The 10,894-nt window shown below is 33.3% G+C and overlaps 1 protein-coding gene across 1 annotated transcript in view; it reads right to left on the bottom strand.

The window, feature by feature from the left end:
• Positions 1-3,300: 3,300 nt before the first annotated feature.
• The window catches only part of LOC106464658, a 100,086-nt gene continuing 92,492 nt past the window's right edge, over positions 3,301-10,894 (bottom strand). The window contains exons 8-10 of the mRNA XM_013924818.2: positions 9,674-9,720; positions 5,351-5,420; positions 3,301-5,008 (exon numbers count right to left, since the gene is read on the bottom strand). Coding sequence (XP_013780272.1) covers positions 4,030-5,008; positions 5,351-5,420; positions 9,674-9,720 — 1,096 coding nt within the window. The 3' untranslated portion in view covers positions 3,301-4,029. The remainder of the gene's footprint in view (positions 5,009-5,350; positions 5,421-9,673; positions 9,721-10,894) is intronic.

Below are 10,894 nucleotides of genomic sequence, written 5' to 3'. Positions count from 1 at the left end.
CTCAACATCATGAAAATTAAACCTTATTTTCAATAAGCAATCCTGAAAAATATTTGGGGGTGCTTAACTTTTTTCCAGGTGTATATAATTCACAGTGCTAATGACAGTCGAGCCAATAAATGTTCCAACATTACACTTGACTACCGTATCGGAACCCTTGAGCCTATTTGACATATCTATATATAAAGACAGAAACTTTAAAAAAAAAGGAAGTAAATGTAGAGATGGCTAATATCAATCCTTCAAAAACAATGCAAACAAGATAGTAAGGATGGAATTTGCATCATCCCACATAATAGCACAGGCACAGAGTATAGCAGAATGTTAACAGACAAAAATAGGATAAATTAAACTCAACTGCGATTGAAGTTATATATATCTTGCTATATGTTAATTCTTGCCTGTACTATTATGTAGGTATGATGCAAGTACCATCCCTACTATCTTGTTTTTGAATGATTGATATTAGCCATCCCTAGATTTACTTCCTTTATTGAAAAGATTTTTCTTTACTTGTTTGCTTTATTTTCTTTAATGCATTGTTTCAATAGAGAGGGGGGTGGGAGGTTGTATTTATAATCAAGTTCTAAATACAGTAAGGTTCTAACTGTAATATGTATTGTTTATCTATTATTGGCTGGTAATTCCTGTTTCACTCTGTACTTAAACTTTTTAAAAGGAACAATAAATGTCTGTAAGAAAACTAACTTCAAGGGGTAATGATAACATCGTTTGTACTAGAATTACGATTTTTTTAAAATTACTAGTTAGTAATACTTATAAAAGCGGATACTCCGTTTGAAACTATGTCACCTCAATGAACTTGTTTGACACCATTAGTTTGATTTTTGTGTTATCATGTAATAAAAAAGAAGCAGAAGAAAGAAATCCAACTTTTTTGCTATGATATTTACAGAAATTCTCAGAACTTGAGACTCAGTCATTACATAGATATTGTAATAAAAGGAAACACTGTATAGTATTGTAAGGTTCTGATAACCTATTGAGGAGATTTTTAAAATACCATTTCGATGAGCAATCCGAGCCATCTCTACATAGGCAGTACTATCATCTGCCTGATATATCTTTATTATCAGATCTGAGAGGAGAACCAAAAGGTAATGTGGTAAAAGAAACAAGCGTAAACTGGTGCAGGTGAAAATTGATTCTTGAACAAGTTGGCTGATTTTGAGTGAACAAACTGAACTCAAAGAACTATAAGCCCAAAACAGGTCCCTTTCTAAATATTTATTTTTATAACTTTTAATATATATGAGTGTGTATTACTTTGAGTTAGGCATGAGAAATTGTGGCTTTAGATTCACTCTCTTTGGTGTTCATTTTGTAAGACGAAAAAAGATGAAACTGTATATTGTTTAAAGGCATTTCAAGAACATTAAGTTTGTTACAGTTTTAATGTTATTATATTTCATTGAAAGTAAGTGTAAACTGTTAATCTATATCGTAATAATATTGTGTTCTGATGCTTTAAACTGCTAGTCTATTTCTTGTATAATAAGTCGTGTTTATAATACGTAATTTTATTCTTATACGAATAAAGACTATTCGTGTGGATAAAATCTTAATTGGGATCAGATGGACTGAAGTCAGTGTATTGTCTATTGCATTTAATAGTTCACTGCAATTTAGGCAAACTAATAACTACCACCACGAATCACTTTATTGTACGTGTTTCTGCCTATTTTGCAGCATGTTGAAATAAAAATAGTACAGAATTTACGGTAATAAATTTAAGTACTGTGAAATGATGGAGCAAGTTGCCATATAATGTACAGTAAAGTATTACAGATAAAAACGGTAAAATCAGTGGCTACTGTCGAGTTCACAGTAATTTACAAAAAAAAAACGGTAATTTACTGATAACCAATAAAACAGTAGTTTAACAAGATTTATTTTTCATGGTAACTTACTATCAGTCAGTATGCCAGTAAGTTACCGTGAACCTTGTGGTAAATTGTTGGGATCCCAACTACCGTATATTACCGTGATATGTCCAGTAAAAGCACTACATTGTACTAAAGCTATCTGCCACTGTCACTAATTTTCAGGTACTAACCATAAGGAAGGCAACCAGTCACCATCTATACTAAGGAATTGACTTTCTTTATCTTATAAGGCTCCCATTGTTTAAAATGCGAGAAATATTTTTATCTCACGGCTTCGAATGCGGGTCACCAGTTCAGAACTTCGGAATTCTGCCACACAGCCAACCCATGTCCTGTGCCAGACAGTACAAAAACAAAGCAACAAAAAAAGTGTTAAACTTAAAAAACTCACAACCTTATTCCACATCTGAACAACCCAAAGTAAGAAATTATAGAAATACAATAATAAATATACAATATGACTTAACCTATTTTCGATTAAAGATAAAACCTTCCTCCATACAACAGCTATCTGATGCAATTTTTGCATGTTAAGCGCTAAGCATTAAGGACGTAAAACGAAAAATTCTCAGGCGTAAATGTCTTTGAAAAATAGTCCATATTGCGTAGTTTATCAAATTCTTTTATAACTCATATTTATTTGCAAATTTCCTGTATTTTTATTTTCGTTATAAACGGAATTGGCACGGCAGCTGACATTGCTAACAATTTGAATTCTATATTCTTATTTTTAATCCTCACCCATATTAACATGTTTATCATACCAAGTCACGCTACATCGTGAGAAACTGAGAATTTGCAACACAGTTAAATTACGATGTTTCCAAGGTTTCTATCCAGGTCACAAGAGTAATTTCAACCAAACTTTTAACCTGGCTGGCTTCGCTATTTCATAGTGTGTGCGCAATAAGGCTAGACGTGACTGAAAGGGGAAGGGAAGGTCTAACTTTCTGATTACCTAGTTGTTGTTTTTTTATCGTTTATATCCAGTATGTTTAATGTTTTGGATTTTTAGTTTCACTCTAAGTACATAACTTGCTCTGATCGGAAGTTAATATTAATCAATGTTAACATTCACCCAATACTTGGTTTACAATTTTATTGTAAAAGTAGTGTAATAATAGAAATATTTATTAACCTTCCGACTGTATTCAACATTCATACTGTATTTTGTTACCTTCTGTTATGTATACAACCAACTATTATTCATCATTTTTTGTTTTAATTACCATTAATTTTGTTTTACAGTTTGTCACGGTCATCTTATTTCTTTCTTTTCCAAAAGTGTAGCTATTTCACTGTTCATGCTATAGATAAATAAGTTTTACAGAGACGCTCCAAATAAAAAAAAACAACAACAACACACACACACACAAAAAAACTAGAAAAAATATTTCATTCAGTTAAGTCTTTATTTTTCATAGTATACATACACAGGACATCGCAAGTTAACACCACTTTTATCCCAAGTCACTGACATTGATAAAATATTTTCCATAATTTCAATTTCAATGTGGGTTTCGAATGTTATCACAATTTTTTCTTATAACAAAAAGATAAAAATATAAAAGCACAAAACTACTGCAGTTACTCTATTATTAAAGGAAAGCTATATGATAAAACATTTTGAAATCTTTTCTCACCTATTACCTTCAGTAGCTTGTCAGCTTAATAAAATATGTCAAAGGTAATATTTTTCAATTTATTCCCCATTCCTGCAAATTCTGTCCTCCATACATGTGTCATTAAATGAAACCGGTCATTTGTTTTTCTTTTCGTTCTCATAAATTCGTGCTAAGTATTTTACAACAAAAATATCTATTAAACCTGAACAGTTATTTCTGGATAAGTTTCACAGACATTTCTGGTGACCACTTCAATTATTTTCACGATATTCAAAGGATTGTTTAGATCGATTTGCTGTTGTTTTAAACTTTTCGTGTAATATGATTCACTGCTGTTACTACGGCTTACACCTTAACAGATATTTAAGTGACCCTTCGGAGACAGTTTTGTAAGATCTTCTGTGTGTTCCGCTCTTCGTCGGGTCGAATGAATTCTCCAGTTTGTAAGTATCTTTACACGAACCGTCAAGATTTGGCAGGAATGGTTTATCCATTTGTCAAAAATTTTCGTTTGATCTTCTAGACATAAACGTTTCGTTGATTGCCTCGCGTGATCCACTAGGTCGTTGATGTAAAAAATTCTGTATGGTGTAATACTTTTCACGATATCTGTAGGGTTGCCGTGGTAACGATTCCTGCATTTTGTATGTTACTTTACGTGAGGTACGAGGCTGTTGGCATAAAAAGTTTTGTGTTTGATTCTTCTGCTTACGTGACCTAACAACTCCTGTACTTCCGTAGGTTAACTCAGATGATCCACTAGGTCGTTGTAATAAGGAGTTTTGTGTTATATAGTGTTGCATATCTGGCCTAACGGGATGGCTAGGTAATGACTCCTGCATTCCATAAGTTATCTTAGATGATCCACTAGGTTGTTGGAGTAAGGAGTTTTGTGTTATATAGTGTTGCCTATCTGACCTAACGGGGTAACGAGGTAACGACTCCTGCATTCCATAAGTCATCTTAGATGAGCCACTAGGTTGTTGGAGTAAGGAGTTTTGTGTTATGTGGTGTTGCCTATCTGACCTAACGAGGTGGCGAGGTAACGACTCCTGCATTCCATAAGTCATCTTAGATGATCCACTAGGTTGTTGGAGTAAGGAGTTTTGTGTTATATAGTGTTGCCTATCTGACCTAACGGGGTGGCGAGGTAACGACTCCTGCATTCCATAAGTCATCTTAGATGATCCACTAGGTTGTTGGAGTAAGGAGTTTTGTGTTATGTGGTGTTGCATACCTGATTCAGCTGGTTGCCCAGATAAGGACTCCTGCATTCCATATGTTTTCTCACGTGGTCTACTAAATTGTCGGTGAGAAGAGTTTTGTATCCAGTCTCGAATTCCAAAACATTTTTGCTTTTTTTCAATTGGCCACTCTGATTGCTTAGGTTTTGAGTAGCGAATTTGAAATTGTACAGATGGGAGTTCTAAGTATTTGTCTTTTTTGGTATTTGGATTTATCTTTCGGTCATCAGAACTAAAAATATACAATTGTAAGATAATACCGGTCACGCTAAGAATCAAGCTTTCTTCGTTTTACATCGAGTGTATTACATTTTCATACACTTTTTTAAAATATTAGTGATTTATTAGTTATAATACACATTTAAAAATTTTACTAAACTGACCATTTTTTCAGGAAAGAACAATAATTACAACAACCTATGAATTCTTAATCTAAAATTTGTATTAAATATTTATGTCCTTAAACGCCATATTTAGAAACAAACCGAAGACCTGTGTGAAAGAATTGTGAACACAAGATATCCACATTACTACAAAATAAAACGAACAAAGTTATCTGTGGTGGTTAACTTACAAACTGTCTCCAAGCAAGTTGTTCACGTACTCTTTTCTTTCAATTGGATAACCTCTGGCTACTTGAAAGGCTATAAACAGAGGTCAAACGAAATCAAAACCTTCAAAAAGTATAATGTATAATTAACAATAATAAAAACAATGTCATTCTACTTATATACAGCAAGGTTTGGTGTGAAGGATGAAGTGAGCTTCGGAATTTGTTTTACCTGATAAAAAATTTTCTTTTTTTTTGTTTCATATCCCCAAACCCCACATAAACTATTCTAATCCAATATTTTAAACAGATGTTACATCAAACACCTTATAAAGCATAGAATATCTCATTCCAACTCTGTGGACTATACTCGTAGAATTAACGCAGTGTATCTCATTCTAACTTTAGAACTGTTACTGCATTCACTCTGTTGACTAGACTCTTAGAATTAACGCATTGTATCTCATTCTAACTTTAGAAATGTTACTGCATTCACTCTGTGGACTATACTCTTAGAATCAATGCAATGTATCTCATTCTAACTTTAGTGTTGACTATACTCTTAGAATTAACGCAATGTATCTCATTCTAACTTTAGAACTGTTACTGCATTCACTCTGTGGACTATACTCTTAGAATTAATGCAATGTAGCTCATTCTAACTTTAGAACTGCTACTGCATTCACTCTGTGGACTATACCCTTAGAATTAACGCATTCAATTTCTAACTTCTTTTATATATCTCTACTTATTTCAGCAACTCGTTATACTTCTATTCATCTATTTTTCAACATACCGGTGCATCCAATAAAGGCGAAATAAAATAATAAGTATTTATAGGATAAATATCGTTATTTTAGATTTAGTACTTTAATTTACATAAAACTATTCTCAATCTGAATACTATCTCCCATCATAATATTTTTCTCTGCCACAAAATGTAATTTATTACATATTTCTGCCTACTATTACACAAATAACTTAGCTCATACATATCAAAGTTTTTGCCCAACGTTGTCCTCCTGGAAACAACTTGGACATAACTACAGTACCTTAATTTTCTTTTTAACAGTATTAAACGTAGGTATAAAGATTAGCATGAGTAACGCTAATATTTAAAATAAAGAAAAGTAGGACAGGCTGACTAACGTCTTATTTAAACCAATAAATCAGTTTTGGTGAAAAAATAATTGGGTTAATAGGATAGTTACCGTTTAAAGTATTTATGATAGCCAAGAGTGTAAACTGGTGGAATAGCGCGTGAGCATTATACAGAAACATATTTATTATTATTGGCTTCTTCATCCACACAGCTGGTGCGTCATAAACCCTCGATTTAATTGACCTGTTAAAGAGGCTATGATAAACAACTTCACTCAGTACAACTTTATATGTTCCGCTGTGTGGTAACATGTAAGAATCATGTCTGGACATGTATAGTTCTGATTGTACTTAACGTTTCGTTAGCCCCCAACTAAATCCTGTAAAATAACAATACTCTTAATAATAGATAAACAGAAGTGAGAAAAATGCCTTTAACTCACGAAAATGCATAATATTATATACTGAAGTATCTTTTTTTTCTTCATGTTTACATAATTATCTCGAATATCAAACATGAAATTGTGTTTACATTAAAAGGATAAAAGTAGTAGTAGTATTCAGCGAGAGTACGATTTGAAATGAAACAACCCGAATCATTGATTTTATGAAAAATACAAATTCAAAAGAAATGAATATGAGAAATGGTTTGATTTGAATTTTGCGAAAAGTTACACGAGGGCTACCTGCGCTAGCCGTCCTTAATGTATCAGTGATAGACTAGAGGAAAAGGAGCTAGTCAACAACACCCTCCGCCAACTCTTAGGTTACTCCTTTACCAACGAACTCGAATTGACCGTCACATTATAAAGCCCTCACGGCTGAGTCGACCGTACTAATCACTAGGCCATGCCAGGCCTATAAGAAATGAACCAGTAAAAAGAAGATTAAATCCAAACCAAAACAACAATTAGAGGGTCAAAAGAAGAGTCTCTCTGTGTCTTGAGTATGTACTGGCGGCCAGTTTACTAGTTATCAGTGTAAAGTGAGTTTAATACTCTAAGCTGAAGTTACGATAATTTACATGTTCAATAAATTCTACGATATCGCAAGATAGACTAACCTTCAGCGAATTATCTATCTATTAATCTACAAACGGAAATTCTGAATACCTAAAAATATTATAAAATAGAGAATGTTCCATTCTGCTAATTGAGGATTCAAGCGCAAGTGCGCTGGATTTCATTATGGAGTTCAAAATCCTTTGCTAGCTTTCCTTATGATTATCTTGAGACTTGACAATTATAAATGAAATTAATATTTATATTCGTTATTTGCAATGTTTTCTTACAATGTTTGACGATGAATCATTGCGCTAGTTAGGCTTATCTATTTTCTTATAATGTTGATATTTTTAACAGCACCGGCCTTAAGGTTTGTGCCACGCTTCGTAAAATATGCTTTTGGGTATGTGTGGGCTAAAGCTAACTAAGGCGCAAAAATAAGATGCAATATTTCATATGGTAAAATGAGTGAATTTACCACGTACAAAACAACATGAGTTATTTGAGCTTTTAACATTGCAATTTTTGCTTACAAATTAAACATGCAGTATGGTGAGGCAACATTTACACAAGAAACAAACTGTCACTTAAAGCAATCGGTATAATGATAAGACCGATCAAACGCTCCTACATCATCTTGGATCTAAGTTAATTTTACATTAGTTTCAGTTGTGAGAAGCTTTTCTTTCCACAAGTAACGTGAATGACAACATCATACAAATTTTCAGTGCATAATATAAATAAAAGAATACAGCGATTTGGTTACTAAACACAAAGCTATATAATGAGCTATCTGTCAGTGCCCACCGCGGGTATCTAAACTTGATATTTGGTGTTATAAACCCTCAAACTTAACGCTGACCCATCGAGGAAGAAGCACAGATATAATTTTATTCTCTACTAGATATTACTGGATATGACTGGGTCATTAGAATGTGTGAAAGGGTTACAAATAGACTCTGGAAACATATTCATTTAGTAAGTATTTAGGAAACTAGGTATTTTTGGTACTAAAGCTATTTACTAGGTCGCGAATAGCAATTAATTTTTACAAATAGATCTTGCGCCAATAAAAAACGTTGAGAACCACTGTTGTATTGCATTAATTGGAGTCGGTCCAGTTGGGATGTTTACTGACAACGTTTTAATAGAAAACAGTAAACGAAGATGGTTCTTCAGGAAATTAACGATACTGTTAACAGATGTCAGAGTGTATCTAAACTAACCAGTTCCTTTAACAACGGTCAACGTTTCATTACCTATAGAAGTGCCACATGTAATATGACAGACACAAAGTAATACAAAAACCGTTTATCTCACATAAAATCAGGAAGGGAACGGCTTTTGTTGTGCTTATAATGCAAAGTATAGACCGTGAATTACTGAAAGTGTATGATGTGGTCTAATACATCGTATTCACTCTTAAGTAAAAATATAAAGTAAAAAATACACAAAGCACTTCACTCTGTTTATGCTGTTCTGACACTGTGTTTGGAGGTGGTATAATGGTGTGGGAAGGATCTCATGATAGAAGTTCAGTTGTATGATTCATTTAGAAGAGGGCAAGTAACAAGCTGAGTGCTATTACTGTTCACGTCCAAAACAATAATGAAACAATACATTCATATTATCTGTAATTGGTTTGTAGAACATGGTAATGATTTAATTTATCTCATCGGGTATCTACAGGATAAACAAATGTGAAACCAATGGAGACTATACTTCTCGATGAGTGAGATATTGACATCATATGCAGTCTATATCGCAAGAGTCATGGCTATTTAATGAGATGAATAATAATCAAAATAAATATTCAGTGAAATTGGGTCCTAATAAAATAACTAGTCAGTTTAAGTCAACTTAATGACACTCTTTTGATGAACAGACAAAAATAAAGTGGTGAATATTATAACTTGAATGATTCTCAGTTTGCCCCTGAAGAAGATAGGTCCACCTTTCGAAAGCGCTCGGGTTATAGGGTTTTATTCATTTGTATCAAGACTTCTTGAACCTACGTGTTTTTCTAACATCATGAGTATTATAACTTGAAGACAGATTTACCAAAAACTAGACTAAAATAACTCATTATTTGTGTTACTATGAACATTTCAGTAGAAACTGGGGAAAAACTAACAGTTATACTTTATTCTCACAGCAAGTAATATGATCAAAATAAATACGGTTACAAGAACATTTTACAATTGTAATGATATTTCTTAGAATATTGTGAAGACAAACCTACCTTGAATAGCTTCGCGTGGAGGGAAGTTCATCCGATCAATCATGTATCTGTAGAAAAATGTATATGGTGCTTAAAAAACAAAATTCATCTTTCGGTCGTAAAAATAATAAATAGTTCATTCGATACGAGGTTGAAGTTTACAGAGGTAAATATATGAATGCGCTACGTAACGTAACTAAATGTTGTTGTCTTTTGTGATTCTTAAAATTTTCGCGCAAAACTCCACCAAAGCTACTTGCGTTTGTATAGCCGTCCCTAATATTCAACTGATAAACTAGAAAGAAGACTAGTGAACATCAAGCACAGACAACTCTGGGGCTAATCTTATCTACCCCAATACTGGGATTTGACGGTATTTAATGTATTTTGAGATATTCCTTACCAACCATGATAGAAGACCAGGCAAATAAGCAAAAACGTAGCAGTCATAAATGTTATCATTTTTATAGTGTATCACTCATACATTTTTATTTCTAGTAATCAAGTCCACTCTACATTCGTTTTCATCTTTCGGTTATTCTGTGGGATTTATCTGGATGTTCAGTTTTCGAACAAAGGGAACTATAAATTTTACACTGACACTTGTATTCCAGGAAAAAAAAAGTATGCATAAAATACTTGAAGGTTATGGGTTGTTTTTTTTTTTTTATAAAGACTGACGTCACATTTTTTTTGAATGTCAAGAGTAGAAACCCTACATTCCTGAGTATCTATACGATTATCCATGTACATTAAAAAAAATAGTATATCTGATGCTCTCTATAAAGAAGTTTGATTCCGTATGCATAGTTTCACAAGATGCTTTTTTGATTAGAGGCCTATGTGTATAGTGCGTTCTTTTTTTCCCCACAGACTAGAATGTTGGATCACCTGCTTGGCGCCGAGAAATATCTATTTGTTTGTATAATTTAACGCAAAGCTACTCGAGGATTATCTGTGCTAGCTGTCCCTAATTATGAACTAACAGAATAGACGGAAAGCAGCTAGCTAACACCATCCACCGCCAGTTTTTGAGCTACTCTTTTACCAATGAATAGTTTGATTGACTGTCACATTATAACATCCCTACGACAGAAAGGATGATCATGTTCGGCTACGGGTTTCGATCCCGCGACACGCAGATTGCAAGTCAAGCGCCCTAACTACCAGCCATGTCAGACCTGTAATGTGTTCTTTATAAACAAATAAGAACACTAGAATTTTGAATTACAAGATTGTTTC

Source organism: Limulus polyphemus, unplaced genomic scaffold (genome assembly GCF_000517525.1).
Source record: "Limulus polyphemus unplaced genomic scaffold, Limulus_polyphemus-2.1.2 Scaffold1711, whole genome shotgun sequence".
Classification (NCBI taxonomy): Eukaryota; Metazoa; Arthropoda; class Merostomata; order Xiphosura; family Limulidae; genus Limulus; species Limulus polyphemus.
The sequence above is the reverse complement of the archived record's forward strand: the minus strand, read 5'-3'. Positions and strand labels throughout refer to the sequence as shown.